The sequence below is a fragment of the Arachis ipaensis genome, chromosome B2 (genome assembly GCF_059453495.1).
Source record: "Arachis ipaensis isolate K30076 ecotype BB chromosome B2, ASM5945349v1, whole genome shotgun sequence".
Taxonomy (NCBI): Eukaryota; Viridiplantae; Streptophyta; class Magnoliopsida; order Fabales; family Fabaceae; genus Arachis; species Arachis ipaensis.
The window spans coordinates 106192899-106208834 of NC_142437.1; the positions used below are offsets into that span (position 1 = coordinate 106192899).

At 39.1% G+C, this 15936-nt stretch overlaps 3 protein-coding genes across 3 annotated transcripts; all 3 read left to right on the forward strand.

The window, feature by feature from the left end:
- Positions 1-1915: 1915 nt before the first annotated feature.
- On the forward strand, positions 1916-4271 carry LOC148575125 (uncharacterized). Its single transcript, XM_088506070.1, has 4 exons — positions 1916-2487; positions 2980-3292; positions 3509-3811; positions 4146-4271. The coding sequence occupies exons 1-4, from the start codon at positions 1916-1918 to the stop codon at positions 4269-4271; spliced, it is 1314 nt and encodes a 437-aa protein (XP_088362196.1).
- A 5087-nt stretch (positions 4272-9358) lies between these two features.
- On the forward strand, positions 9359-9926 carry LOC107627597 (uncharacterized). Its single transcript, XM_016330425.3, has 2 exons — positions 9359-9463; positions 9561-9926. Exons 1-2 carry the CDS (start codon positions 9359-9361, stop codon positions 9924-9926), a joined length of 471 nt encoding a protein of 156 aa, XP_016185911.3.
- Positions 9927-12220: 2294 nt separating this feature from the next.
- LOC148575126 (uncharacterized) lies at positions 12221-14013 on the forward strand. Its single transcript, XM_088506071.1, has 3 exons — positions 12221-12983; positions 13072-13482; positions 13544-14013. Exons 1-3 carry the CDS (start codon positions 12221-12223, stop codon positions 14011-14013), a joined length of 1644 nt encoding a protein of 547 aa, XP_088362197.1.
- The last annotated feature ends 1923 nt before the right edge of the window (positions 14014-15936 follow it).

A 15936-nucleotide genomic window follows, 5' to 3' on the forward strand; every position in this document is an offset into this window, starting at 1 on the left:
CCCTTTTTCATCGGCCTCGACGATTTCACCTCCGGCCATGGCTGAGCAACTCCCACCTACACCATCCGAACTTCTTTGGATGGTGACCGAGTTACAACAAGCCAACCAGCGCAAGGTGGAAGAGAACCAAAGAATGGCAAATCAGATTGCTAATCTGAATAATGCCCGGATTGAAAATAACAATGACCGATAAAGAGCAAACAGAAGAAACCGAGCATCAGTCTGGACCGACGCATGTCTCTGAAACTGCTCGGCGTGAAGAAGAACAACCTGAGCATGATGAAGAAGCTCGGCCAGAGAATGAAGATGACGATCTAGAAAACTCTCTCGGGCCATTCACGGCCGAGGTGATAAACTTCGTGCTACCCAGGAGGTTTACTCTACCAACCACTTTAACCCCATATGATGGGTTAGGTGATCCAAAGAAATACATAAAAAATTCACCTCTATAATGATAGTAAATGGTGCATCCGACAAAACACGGGATAACAAGAAAAACTTCAAGCCAACTCCCCATTATGAATCATATACCCAGTTCAATACCAAGTGTGACGACAACATCAAGGAAATTCTGAATTCAAAATTGATCAAACCACCACGAAAGGCCGGCAACTATCCAGATTCAAAGGGTGCAGATAGATCAAAATATTGAACTTTTCATCAAAAGCACGGACACATCACTGACGAGTGTGTCATCACCAAAGACCTTTTAGAGCGGCTAGCTCGGCACGGTCATCTCAACAAATACATCGGCGGCCATCATACAACGGTGTGCTCCCCTCTCCGGTGACCAAAGCTCGGCAGCACAGCCTGGCCGAGATAAAGAGCGACCGAGCACCAGTCATCCCAACCAACCAAGACGCATCATTAATTGTATTTCTGGAGGTTTTATAGGTGGAGGCGCTACAAGCTCGGCAAGGAAGCGGTCTTACCGAGCCATGCTGTCAATAGAAGCTAGTCAAAATCATCATCAGACGCCTCCATACTTTCCTCAAATGACATTCCAAGCCTCTGACTTCAACACCAACATAACAAATTTAGATGACCCCGTTGTGATCTCCCTCCAGCTAGGAGATCTCCTAGTTAAAAAGGTCTTACTGGACCCTGGAAGTGGTGCCGATGTTCTCTTTTATTCAACATTTTAGAAGATGAAGCTAAGCAACAACATCTTCTAACCTTCCACTGGAGACCTGATCGGTTTTTCAGGTGAGAGGGTCCTGGTTTTGGGATCTGTGTGGTTCCAGACCACACTCAGTGAGTTTCTCTTATCAAAAAATTCAGATATTCAATACTTAGTTGTAGACTGTTTTAGCCCTTATAATTTGATTCTTGGCCGACCTTTTTTAAATAAGTTCGGCGCCATTGTTTCTATAATTCATCTTTGTGTTAAGTTCCCTTTGCAGGATGATATAATTGCAACTATTTACAGTGATGCCCGTGAGGCCAGAGAATGCTACAACAACAGTTTTAAAAGACCTAACGAAGTATCCAAGCTCATGTACACAACATCAGCAATCAGGACGAAATCCCAATCTTGGCCGACCTTGATCCAAGGGCGGACGCCGTCAAGTGACCAACCCTAATAGAAGACTTACAGAAAGTTTATTTTGCAGATAGCTCAGACAAATTCACCTATGTGGGATCCACATTAAGCTCGGAAGAGAAGACCTTATTCCAAACTTTCCTACAACAAAATGCTGACTTATTCGCTTGGACCCCAGCCGACATGCCCGGCATTGACCCATCAATCATATCCGATAAACTGGCATTGGACCCGTCTGTCCTACCAATAGCACAGAAAAAGTGAAACCTCGGCCATGACCGAAAACATGCCTCTCTGGAAGAAACCAAGAAGCTCATCAATACGGGATTCATTCAGGAAATCAGATTCACAACATGGCTGGCGAATGTCGTCATGGTAAAAAAGCATAACGATAAATGGCGCATGTGTGTTGATTTCACCGATCTCAACAAAGCATGCCTAAAAGACTCTTATCCCTTACCATCTATTGATTGTTTAGTTAATAATGCTTCCGGTTATGAAAAGCTGAGCTTTATGGATGCATATTCTGGTTACAACCAGATCCAAATGCATCCATCCGATCAAAGTAAGACCGCTTTTAATACTGAATATGGAAATTACTGTTACAAAGTCATGCCATTTGGTCTTAAGAATGCAAGTGCAACATATCAACGCCTAATGGACAAAGTGTTTGCCCAACAGATAGGTAGAAACATAGAGGTCTATGTCAATGACATGGTCGCCAAAACAAAGCTCGACGACAACCACCTCGATGACCTCGAAGAAATTTTTCATCAGATCCAAAAATATAACATGCGGAAAAATCCCGAGAAGTGTGCCTTTGGCGTACAAAGCGGCAAATTCCTCAGCTTCATGCTCACCAACCGAGGAATCGAAGCCAACCCAAAGAAGTGCCGAGCTGTGTTGGATATGATGAGCCCACAAACTATTAAAGAAGTCCAACAGTTAACACGAAGACTTGCTGCACTCTCTAGATTCTTACCTTGTCTAGCCTCTAAATCTTTCTGTTTTTTCCAAACTTTAAAAAAGAAAAAAGATTTTCATTGGACTAACGAATGTGAACAAGTATTCATAACTATAAAAGAAACTCTTTCAAAACCACCAATTTTACAAACACCCCTTCAAGGAGAACCACTCTATTTATATTTATCTGTCACTAACTGGGCTATAAGCTCTGTTCTAATTGCAGAAAGGCAAAAGCAGCAATTCCCGATCTATCTCACTAGTAAGACCCTCCAAAATGCAGAACTCTGTTATCCGAACATTGAGAAGCTGGCCTTAGCTCTGGTTTTCTCGGCCCGAAGACTTTGGCATTATTTCCAAAGCCATGTCATCTTTGTTCGGACAGATCAACCTTTGCGACAAGTCCTTTAAAAGTCAGAATTAGCTGGCCGATTAGTAAAATGGTCGGTTAAACTCTCCGAGTTTGATGTCAGATACCAAGGCCGTGGTTCCATTAAATCCCAATATTTGGCCGATTTCATTGCCGAATTCACAGTCCCAAAAACAAATGAAGAATCAACATCATGGTCTTTATATGTAGATGGTTCCTCTAATCCACAAGGATGTGGAGCTGGAATGATACTTGACGACAGCAACGGTAATGTCATCGAACAATCTCTGCATTTTTCCTTCAAGGCGAGTAACAATCAAAGTGAGTACAGACTTGCCGCCGACCTAAATATCACCGAACTCAAGGTGTATTGCGATTCATTGCTCATTGTACAACAGGTGAACGACTTGTATCAGGTAAAAGATCCCTTATTATCCAAATACCTTGAAATCGTTCAGAATTTAATTTCCAAATTCTCTAAATGTGAAATCCAGCATATACCTCGAGAGAGTAATGGCCGAGCTGATATCCTATCTAAGCTCGCCAGTACTCAACCGACTAAATCATCTCTTTTTCAATCAACACAACTTAAACCCAGCATAGATCTCACAAAAATTCTAAGTGTTACACAGGATACAGATTGGAGAACACCTTATATAACTTATCTCAGAACTGGAGTATTGCCAGATGATGTTAACAATCCTCGGCATTTTCGCCGACAAGCTTCGTTTTTTACCATATATAACAACTGCCTGTACAGACGAGGTTTTTCTCGTCCATTACTTAAATGTCTTAACAGATCCAAAGCCGGCCTTGTATTAGCTGAGGCACATGAAGGCATCTGCGGTACACACCTCGGAGCCCGAAGCCTTTCTTCAAAAATCCTCCGTGCTGGCTTCTTTTGGCCGTCATTACAAAATGACTGTAAAACAAAGGTAAGAAGTTGTGATAATTTCCAGAAGCACAGCCCGATCACACACCTACCATCTGAGTCTCTGCACAGCTCCGAGGTAAGCTGGCCCTTCAACCAATGGGGGTTAGATATCCTCGGCCCTTTTTCCTTTAGCAGCAGGACATGTAAAATTTTTGGTAGTAGCCATTGATTATTTTTCAAAGTGGATAGAAGCGCAGCCTTTGGCAAAAATTTCCTCACGAAAAATGGTTTTCTTTGTATGGAAAAATATTATCTGTAGATTCGGCATACCTCGGCACATTATCACAGATAATGGTCGCTAGTTTGCCGATCATAAATTCACTTCCATTTTGCAGGACTTGAAAGTCAAACAACATTTTTCATCGGTAGAACACCCACAGACCAATGGGTTAGCGGAGGCTGCAAATAAAGTCATCCTCCACGCTCTAAGAAAGAAACTAGATGAAGCGAAAGGCCTCTAGGCCGAGCTCATACCAGAAATCATATGGGGGTATAATACCACGGTCCACTCAACAACAAAGGAAATGTCTTTTCGCCTGGTGTATGGCTCTGACGCTATGATACCAGTGGAGATCTCCCAGGCTTCACTTCGCACTCAATTGGCTGACCATACTACAGCAGAAAAAGCTCGGCAATCCGATCTAGATTTGGTTGAGGAAATCCGATCTTCAGCCGCAATCACACACCGCACTATGCAACAGCATATAGCTCGGCACTATAACCAGAAACTTCACCCAAGGTCCTTTCAAGTAAACGACTTGGTGCTACAAAAAATTGAACAGGCTAGAAAACCACCAAGCCACGGCAAGCTAGCAACTAACTAGGAAGGCCCTTTCCAAATTATGGAGATCATCGGCAATGGGGCTTACTGATTACAGACCCTAGATGGTAATGATTTACCTAATACTTGGAATGTATCATCTTTAAAGTTATGTTACAGTTAAAAGTCAGGGACAGGCATGTACTCTTTTTCCTACTACCAAGATTTTTCCCAAAATGGATTTTGCTTGGAGAGGTTTTAATGAGGCTTGCCTACCTGCGCCTTTGAAATTAAAACTTCTTCAATAAATAAAGTTTCTCATTTCATCAACTTACTATTCTCGCATTAAGCACTTCTCTCTTATCTATGAATTTATAATATTATCCTGCCGATCCCTATTCCGAATCCGACTATTAAAAATTTATTAGTCAAACACATAGCCGATATCTATTCCAAACCCGACTATTCAAAATTTACCAATCAAACAGATAGCCGATCTCTATTCCGAATCCAACTATTCAAAATTTATCAGACAAACAAATAGCCGCTATCCATTCTAAATCGGCCTACTCGGCCTTTACCGAACAATAAGCATAAACCGATCTCTATCAAACTAATCAGACTTGACCAATCAAGAACTCAAACAATCAAACTAAAACAAACAATCTTATCCACTACATCTTTATCAGATATAACCATTAAATCACCATTAAGGTGACACAAGCAGCCTTATCACATGGTATATTTTAATAGTATCAAAATAACTTGCTTTCGCAAAGAGCGCTAATAAAACAAATTGGCACCAAGCCACACTCACAATCAGCTAACATTCATCTGTCATACCTAGGTTACCAAAAAGAATATAACTATATTTTCTACCACTAGCCAATCAACACATGCAAATTAGCATGTAACCAGAAGTAGAATAAATTGCCTTTCTTAAAACAGCAGCAAAATAAAGTTACAAACATAAACAGTCATAAGCTCACTCCATGAGCAAAACAGTTCACCAACAACTACTAAATGTTTAAAACAAAACAAATATCATACCTAAACCTGCTGTTCAACATTTTCATCCTCTTCTTTGGCGTCACCATCATCCTCGACCATCTCCTCATCTCGGATGATCTTCCCTGGATCCATTTGGGTGAAATTAACCTCTAGAGCTAAAAACTTTGCCTGAAGAGATGCACGTTCAAATCCCTCAATAAAGGAATCCAACACCGCCGTCTCCTTACTCTTTTCTATCTCCTTTAAATTCGTCGTAACCTCAATTACACGAGCACTCAGACTGGATAGGTCGGCCTCCTTTTTCTTTACATCTTCTACTTCCTTCGCATAATTTTCCTTGGTCAGCTTCAGCTCTTTTTCAAACTCAGAAACCCTGTTTTCCAGTTCAACAACCCTAGCATTTTGCTGCTCTGACTCCTCTTTCAAATTGGGATCTGGCTTTGGAGCGGCAATTTTCTTATGAATTTTCTCTCGGCTGCGCCCTAATCTCGTCAGCCGAAGACCAACCACCTTCAAAACAGCAAGTACCACAGATATATGTCACATCCATATATCATAATAAACACACCATCACACCTAAAAAAATGCAAATACCTACATATATCGGTCGATAGCAATGTCACCAACTTCCTCCGCCAGGTTCACATCAGCCGACAACTAACACACTTCGTCGGCAACGACCATATAAGGGAAATCCCTCCCCCACAGAGACGAGCCGTCACTCTGATCACCAACTTCATGCAATCTTTTTTGGTTTTTGATAAACCCCCAAACCTCTTCTATAGGTACCTCATCCATAACATCCTCGAGTTCATCGGATAAATCCACAACGTCCTGCTTTCTTTTCTTCAATATCACCTTTCTTCTTCTCAATTTCGGCTGGTCCACCTCGCCAGCCCCACCAACTTTCTCCGCTTTTGACGAAGACCCTTCATTATCCAAATTTTTACTCTTTACCCAAGCTCTGAGGGTAGCAGCAGACACCCCAGGATATTCCCCCTGTAAAACAAACACAACAAACCTCAGCCAAACATTAGTTAGAATATAATTATATCAATACTCCAAAAGTCTCACCTAAATATTCTACAACGGCCTGCCTATTATCCTCCCACTAGAGCAAGTCAAACACCAAAATTAACTCCTTCCGATCAACAGCCTCAACCAGATATTCAATGATGCACTCATTCTTTGCGGTGATAGTTTTCGGTCCCAGAATACTCTGAGGTTCCGAACACCACCAGATCGGAAACTTCTCCCCAGGTGCTCGTCCATATAAAACGGAAAATCCCCCTCAACATTCCTAACCTTCACATACATTTCTTTGAAATTTTTAAAGGAAGACATGTACAGTTTGAAAACAGCAAACCTGTGTGAACTATTCAAGTTTCCCCAAACCCCCTTCCAAACACCTTTGGCTTGAAACAGTGAGAAGAACAACTCCACTGTCAATTTCTCCTCCAAAAAATCCATCAGAATCTCAAAACTACGAAGAAATGCCCACCCATTAGGGTGGAGCTAGGATGGTGCACAATTTAACTGCTTCAACACCTGACATTCAAAGTTAGTAAAGGGAAGCTTCACCCTCAGTTCTTCCAACACACTACTATACATATAAAAATACTCAAAACCTTCCCCCTGTGAAACACCCGGTCACTGGGAGAATAAGGAAGCAGTTCTAACTAAACTCCAGAACCAACTCTCACAATACTATTTTTGTCTATTTCTTTTACGGCATCTTCATCCAGAAATAGGGACGCACGACTCCTCACATCATCATTCACCCAATCATAAGACCAATCAATTTTCTCCTTTTTCTCTTTCTCTAACCCCATTAGTGAATAACAGTTGAAGAAGAAGGAAACAGCAAAACAAAGATAGAAGAAGAAGCAGAGAAGTCGAAAACAATAAATTTATAGCATACCTCTTTTACTCATTTTTCTTTTTGAAATAGAATACTTCTGATGACAAGGAAGCTTAACCAAGCCAAAATGAAAACCTTTAGGATTTCAAAGTGTTTTAATTAACACACTTAATCACATTTGCGATTCCACTACCCTCAATCCTACCAGTTACATCAAAACAAGTGAGGGGCATTGGAAACACGCACGCTCTGTAACATGCATTTAATTCTTTCTCTCTCCTAATCATACCATTACTTAGCATTAATAACTGTTTAATAAAGCAAATTGAACTGGAGGCTACAAGGCAGAATCAGTCACCGACTTACAAACCTACTCAGCAGCCGACTTATGATTCATTAAAAGCTCAACCTGCTTTATTAAACGCATTCCTAGGCTAAGATTGGGGGCAATGATCCTGCCGTTACAAGCCCGACCTCATAACTCGGCATTATGATCAATAAATCGGCTCCATATGTTATAACTCGGTCATATGCGTTATGATCAGATTCAACGGATTACATCTTAAGATAAAAACGTCTGACCATGCATCATTACCCACAAAATTCCAATAACTGCTCTTCAATACAGATGACCAAAAGTAGTGTAACCGACCTATTATATTCTACTTATAAAGGTATGATATTTTATCCTTAATAAGACACATTGTATTCACAATACTAACTTAAGCATCGAAGTGCCTTTTGTAGGTACACTTCCCCACTCTTGCTCACTCTCTTCACAAGCGTGCTACAAGCTCGGACTCCCGGAGTTCACAGGATCATTGCTGAAAGCTATAACTCGGCACGTTCGTCAGGGACCGAGCTCTCTTAAAGGTATCCATACAGGAACACTTGTCATACCCCAGCTCCTTGAAATAGTTTCTCACGAAGAAAACATCAAGTGTATCCTCATCTAAATTTCCTAAGCCACTTCTATTGTTAGGTGAGTAAACCAATATTTCATCAACATTCTTCTTAAATGTTCCACCATGATGGAACATGATATCCAACAAGTTTTCCATCTGTACAAAAAAAAAAGTATAACAATTTATCTAATGCACGCTATTAATAATACAATCAGCAAACTACAATAGAACATAATCCAATATTGTTTATAAACATATAGAAACACCCTTATTTTCTGTGTAAAAATAGAGCATTCTGAAAACTCCTACCCACACCACCCGGTGCAAAAATTCCTAGCTAATAATATAGCCTCAATGGTTTTTCATCAACCAACAGGAAATTCCCAAGTCAAATCCACAATGATGGATACCTCAACACTATAAAAAAAATAAAAAATATTTTATTCATTGCATGCCTACCTCTGTGTCAGGGGGCTTTGCGAGGAAGCTTTGTTCCTTCCTTCACTATTTTGAGCCAACGATGCACAGGTTCCGACGGACTCGAATTTACTTCACCACAAAAACCCTCACCAGGAATGGAGCTTTCAGTTCGAAGAAGATGAAGAAGACGAAGTGATCTCTTTGAATATGGGGGTTTGAATTGCTCATTCTAAATTTTCAATACCCATTATAATTATTGATGAATCTACTTACAACATCAAGCATGGTAGTTTGAAGGCTGAGCTGCTCATCCAAAGTAGCTTAATAATTTGGGATGAAACTCCAATGCTCAATAAAATATGCTTTGAAGCACTTGATTGGACGCTAAGGGATCTTATGTTAGTTACCGATCAACATAAGACACATCAACCATTTGGTAGTAAGGTTGTTGTTCTAGGAGGTGATTTCAGACAGATACTTCTGGTGATTCCGAAAGGGAGTAGACACGATATATTATCATCAACTATTAACTCATCCCATCTATGATCATTTTGTAAGGTTCTGAAACTGCATACGAACATAAGGCTTTTAATGTCTTCTTCAGATCAAGATGAAGGTGAAATGAAGAGATTTGCTAATTGGATACTTGATGTTAGAAATGGAAATATTGGTTCTGTTGTTGGTGATGAATCAGAAGTTGAAATTCTAGATGATCTATTGATTACAACTACTGATGACCCTCTCTCTTATTTGGTAGACTTTGCATATCCAAATTTGTTGTAAAACATGTCAGATTACATATATTTTTAGAGTAGGGGCAATTCTTGCACCCACGCTTAAGAGTGTCGAAAAGGTAAACGATTTCGTCTTGACAATCTTTCTAGGGATGGAAAAGAAGTATTTGAGTTTTGACACAGCATGTCAAGCTGATGAGAATGAAGATGTACAACAAGAGTGGTTCACACCAGAGTTCCTAAATGACATCAAATGTTCGGGACTACCCAATCACAAGTTGACTTTAAAACCGGGAGTCGCTATAATGCTACTGCGAAATATAGACCAAACTTCAGGTTTATGCAATGGAACAAGATTAATAGTTAACGAACTTGGAAACAACGTAATTGGAGCGACAGTTAGGGCTGGAAGTGAGCCGAGCTGAGTTGAGCTAGACCAAGCTCAAGCTCGCCTCACAAAAATTGAGCTTGGCTCACGGCTTGGCTTATTAATAATCGAGCCTATTTCTTAAGCTCAAGCTCAGCTCACCGAAAGCTCACGAGCTGGCTCGAGCTCACGAGCTAGCTCAAATAATAGAAACATAAATACATAATCTATAATTCTATATTAATAAATTATAACTTATATATTTTATAAAATATTTAAAAAGATCAATTTTATATATTGTTATCTATCATTAAATTATAAATTTTTTATTTATGTCCTACATCAAAATTATATGTAAAAATTAAATATAAAATTTAAATAATTAAGATCATATATATAATATTAAAAGTATAGATTAAATGCATATAGGATATGTGTATTAATAATTATATATATATATATATATATATATATATAATCGAGTCAGCTCACGAGCTAATGAGCTGAGCTTATCCAAGCTCAAGCTCGGCTCATTTAATTTATGAGCTCAATTCCAAGCTCAAGCTTGGCTCACTAGCTCACGAACTTAGCTTATCGAGCTATTAACGAGTCGAGCTCGAGCTAGCTCATGAGCTGGCTTGACTCACTTCCAGCCCTAGCGACAGTAGTGACTGGTAGAAATATTAGAGATAAAGTGTACATTCCGAGAATGAACTTGATCCCTTCAGATTCAGGATTGCCATTTAAGTTTCAACGGAGACAATTTTCATTAACAGTATGCTTTGTAATGACCATTAACAAGAGTCAAGGTCAATCATTATCACATGTAGGACTTTACTTGTCAAAATCAGTGTTCACTCATGGACAACTTTATGTTGCTTTGTCAAGAGTTAAGAGTCGCAGTGGCCTCAGGGTTTTAATTCTGGACGAAGACGGCAATCCAAAGTCATCAACAATAAATGTCGTGTTCAAAGAAGTTTTTAATAATATTTAAGTAAGAATAATATTATTTTCATTTTAATAACATGTTATGATTTATATTTTTGTACAAATATTTACTGTAGATATAACTAATTAATCTATAACTCTGTTTTTAAATTTGAGATGAAATGTGTAACAGGGAGCACAACATCATATACCAATTGCTTTTCTAATGAAGTTAGTAAAATACTAGATTGTCGATAAATTTTTATTAGCCGTTTGATATAAAGTTTAGTGTAAAATTGACATGTTATTAGTACAGTTATATATGTTCTTATTTTTGTATGTCTCCCTCCTTATGGTTCAAGAATATTATAGACTTCAAACTCTTCCATTTACATTTTACTTTGAATAAAAATAAAACAACATATTCAGTACGTTTATTATATAACGACGATAATAATGTTATACTAAACTTGAAAAAATTATGACTATAAAATATTATTTTTGATTTAACATGTTAAATTTAAATATAAGCCTGTGCATTATATGAGTTTAATACTAATACAATTATACATTAAAAATAAATTAAACTATATATATTGTTTTTGCCTGGTTGTGGCCGAGCTATATCTCTTCACAGAAGGTGGGTTGGCCGACCTTGTGAGTGAACCGTAACACGTCCCGACCACCAAGTGAAACAAGAGGGGGAGCACCTGCAAAAAGCACTCCGACGCTCAAGTCAGTCAATGAGAATTATATGGAGAGTTTTTAGCTTAGAACGATGATCTACCTTTTCAACTCCAACTGCTCGTTTTATAACTCGGAGGTAATGACCGTTTGGGTCTAAATTGGCCGTTTCTGTGTAACCGATCATAGAGGTTTAACGTCATAAAGTCGGCAGAGTTAATGTGCCGATTTAAAAAGAGATTTGCCGAGCTATAATTTGTAACCGACGTATAACGGTTGTATCACAGCCCCCAAGCTTAGCCTGTATTTTAAATGAGGCAGGTTGAGCTTTTGAATCCATATAGCCGAATTATAGCTCGGAATAAGGAAGGAGCCCCCAGTTCAACTTGACTCATTTCCTTATAATGCTGATAAAAATTGTTATTTAAATGAACAGTAACGGCCTTGGTGGCATGAACTAATGATTGTCAACACTTTTCAATGCAAGGCTCAAGTTCCTAAGTGGGTTTGGAACCGTTGCAAGTGGGTTTTGGGTTAATGCCCATGATCAAAACTTGGAACTGAAAGGGTTTCATTAAATGAATGGGAAAGAAAAATTTTTTCTTTTCATGTTACTCTTTTCGTGGGATCATAGCTGCTGCTTAAACTTCAACCTTCTTCAAAAATAATGAGTAGAAGAGGTTAGTAACTGTAATTTCTTACTTGCTGTCTTTCTGATTTCTGGTTTTGAGAAAAGGGAAAATGAGTGACAAAAAATCAAAAGCTTTACCTAAGATAGAAGATGATGATTCATATGAGTGGGTTGATGGTGATGTGAAAATAAGGGCCTCTCTGTTCTTTGACAGGGAGAGTGTCGAAGGACTAAACCTGTCAAAGATGGTCAGACCAGGTTTTCATGTTGAGTTATTGCCATGCAACCGCATGGATCGAGTTTTTCATAGAAAGAAAGATTTTGAAAACTTTTATATGTATAGTTGTGTTCTTGAGGAATTGCTTGTAAAACTGCCTTTTACGAGTTTTGAATGTGATTTGTTGACCCAAATGAATTGTGCACCCTCTCAAGTCCATCCTAACGGATGGGAATTTGTTAAATGTTTTCAAATTTTAATGGAGTTTTTGGAGATTGAGCCTGATTTAGAATTGTTTTTTTCGTTGTTTCAAGCAAAGGGTGTGTGGAAAGGCCTTTGGATTAACCTGAACAGTACCCCTGGGTTTTCTATTTTCAAACTATATAAATCTTCTTTCAAAGATTTTAAGGAAATGTTTTTCAAGGTAAAGTCTGTGGATGAAGAATTTCCATTCTATTTAGATGAAAATCTTGGGGAAAAATTTCCCCTTTACTGGTGCTGTCAACCTAATCATATCCTAGGTCCCGAGCTAATAACACCTCGGAATGAGTGCATAATAAGTTTTTTGATGGAAATGGTTGATCGGGGTGGTTTAGTATCTGTGTCGGAGCTGCTTCCTTGGGAAGAGGATAGAGCTTCTGTTGTCCAATATTTCGGTGAGGCATTGTTTGTGCTATCTATATTAGATTTATCTTTTGTTTTTCATCATACTGAACAGTCTTTGTTTTACTGTTTGTTTATTAGGTGGGAGATATCTTGGAGTTTCGGCTTCGAGCATGATGGCTCGATTCAAAATGAAGAACTTTGAGGGGTCTTCTTCAAATGCTGAGAAGGTAGAGGGTGAGGCTGAAGTGAATCAACCGGCACAGAAGAAGAAGGGGATTGTTTTTAAGAAGAGAAAATTTGAAGTGATTAATCTGAAGGAAGGGGATAAGGTGGTACCGTTAAGTGAATTATCGAATTTCACTGTTAAGCAAGAAAAACTTCATTCTTTTGAAGAGGAGGGTGATGGTTCCTCTGTGTGGGATAAGAAGTTCCCTTTTAACATCTTGGCAGATGAAATTGTTCAGTCTGCTCCCGATGTTGCTCGTATTGAGGAGGTCGGGGATGTTGGCATAGACCAATTCATGCAGGTCAGTTGGGTGTTATACATGTGTTTGTGTATTTTGATTTTTTAAGAATATTGGAGTAATTAAATTTTTGCTGTTTTGAACAGGTTTTGGGTTTTCGGCTAGTCAGCATTGGACGAAGCCAAGAAAAAGGCATAAGAGGATACTTGAGAGTAGTTTAGAAGTTGCTGACCTAAAGGAACAAGTCAAATCGAAGGACACTGTTCTTACCGAGCTGAAAAAGGAGCTGTCAGTCACAAAAGAAAAACTGAAACTTGAGAAAGAGGAATATGAAAGAGCGGTAGAGTCTCTAGGAAAGAAGGTAAACGAACTGTCCACAATGAGTGACCAAATCATTGAGGTAACATCGAAATTGAAGCATATGGAGTCCAGCCGTGAAGCTGAAATTCTCGATGCTTTCGCCGAGGGCTTTGAACGTGCTGTTATTCAGGCGAAGTTCTTGCATCCTGAAGAGGATTTCGCTGCTATGGATCCGAGCAAGGTAGTTCAGAATGGTCAGCTAGTTGATGACGAAGAAGTCGTGGAGGAGGAGGGGGATAACAATTTGGCCGATTAAGAAATATTTGAAATATTTATATTTAAGTTATGCGATATTATGATAGTTGAGAGATGTGAATACTCTCATAAAGACTGTTTATTTTGAGTAGGGTGTTTATAATCCCCTTAATGACTGGTATCTTGTTTGTTTGATAATATATTTGTATGGACTTTTTTTTTCAAAAAGTTTTGGTGTATATCCCCATATGGGGTTTGATTATTGTGATGTGCTGGAAGATTATCAGCTGTTGTGTTTGCGCACTTGACACGAATGCGACTTTCATTTTAATAAGTTACCTTTTCGTGAATTGATAGGTATATAGCGTAAGATTATCATAAACAAAATAATTCATAAGAAGAAGAAAATAAGTATTGTTTTGATGCAGTACCTTTACATCCTGAACTAGGTAAGCTAGCCTCGTTAAAACCTCCTTGAGCAAAACCCAGTTATGGGAAAAATCTCAAGGTAGGAAAAAGAGTACTAGCCTTCTGCAGTATGTTAACTATAATATTGCTTTAAGGAATTCACATTCCAAGTGCTAGGAAGTTTAGTTCCATCTAATTGTTCCAAAAGGTATGCTCCTCTGCTGAGCACTTGATGGATTCTGTAAGGGCCTTCCCATGTCGCTGCGAGTTTGCCATGCGTACGTGGTCTTCGTGCTTCCTCGGTTTTCCTCAATACTAAGTCCCCGATATGAAAAAATCTTGGTTTTACCCTTTTATTGTGGCGTTGACCTAGTCGCTGCTGCAAAGCCTTATGATTTATGGCTGCTGAGGCCCGCACCTCCTCAATTAAATCAAGCTCGGCTCGCCGAGCATGTTCATGATCCTCGCTTTTTGTTCTTAAGGAGCCCTGTGAGATTTCGATTGGTATCATCGCTTCAGATCCGTATACCAGACAAAATGGTGTCTCTTTAGTTGTCAAATGTGTTGAGGTATTGTAGCTCCATAAGATCTCTGGGACTAGTTCGGCCCATAGCCCTTTAGCGTCATCGAGCTTCTTCCTTAAAGCCTGCAGGAGGACTTTGTTGGCAGCTTCGGCTAAACCGTTGGACTGAGGATGCTCTACTAAGGAGAAATGCTGCTTAATCTTTAAATTCTGTAAAAAAGACTGAAAATTATGGTCGGTAAACTGGCGACCATTATCAGTTATGATGTGACAAGGTATACCAAATCTGCAAATTATCCTTTTCCAAACAAATGATATCATTTGAGCCGATGTAATTCTTGCTAGGGGTTGAGCTTCTATCCATTTGGAAAAGTAATCAATTGCGACAACTAAATATTTTACCTGTCTTGGGGCTGTGGGAAAAGGTCCCAGAATATCCATTCCCCATTGATTAAATGGCCAGCTTACCGTTGACTGATGCAAATCCTCGGCGGGAATATTAATAATCGGGGCGTGCTTTTTGCAGTGGTCACATGTTCGGACCTTTTTCTGATTGTCTTCCCATATAGTCGGCCAGTAAAAACCAGCGCGAAGAATCTTTTGTGCTAGACTTCTTGCTCCTGAATGTATTTCACAAATTCCTTTATGAACCTCGGCTAAGGCTAAGTCGGCCTCTGACCTGTCTAAGCATTTTAACAATGGTCGAGAATAACCTCGCCTGTACAATTTATTATTCAGCAATGTAAAGAAAGATGCCTGTCGTTTGAACCTTTTTAGGTCTGGTAACCCTTGCGGGAGCTCTCCATTTTTAAGGTAATGAATGTATGGCTTTTGCCAACTGTCCTCATTGTCTATATGAAAGATGCTAATTATATTTATGCTCGGTTCATGAAGAGTGGATTGTAGAAGTGATGCAGTGTGTGACTGAGTTGTAGCTAGCTTAGATAATATATCTGCCCTGTGATTTTGATCTCTTGCTATATGGTTAATTTCAATTTTTGAAAAATGATGCATGAGGTCTTTAACAATAACCAAATACTTTGATAAAATTGG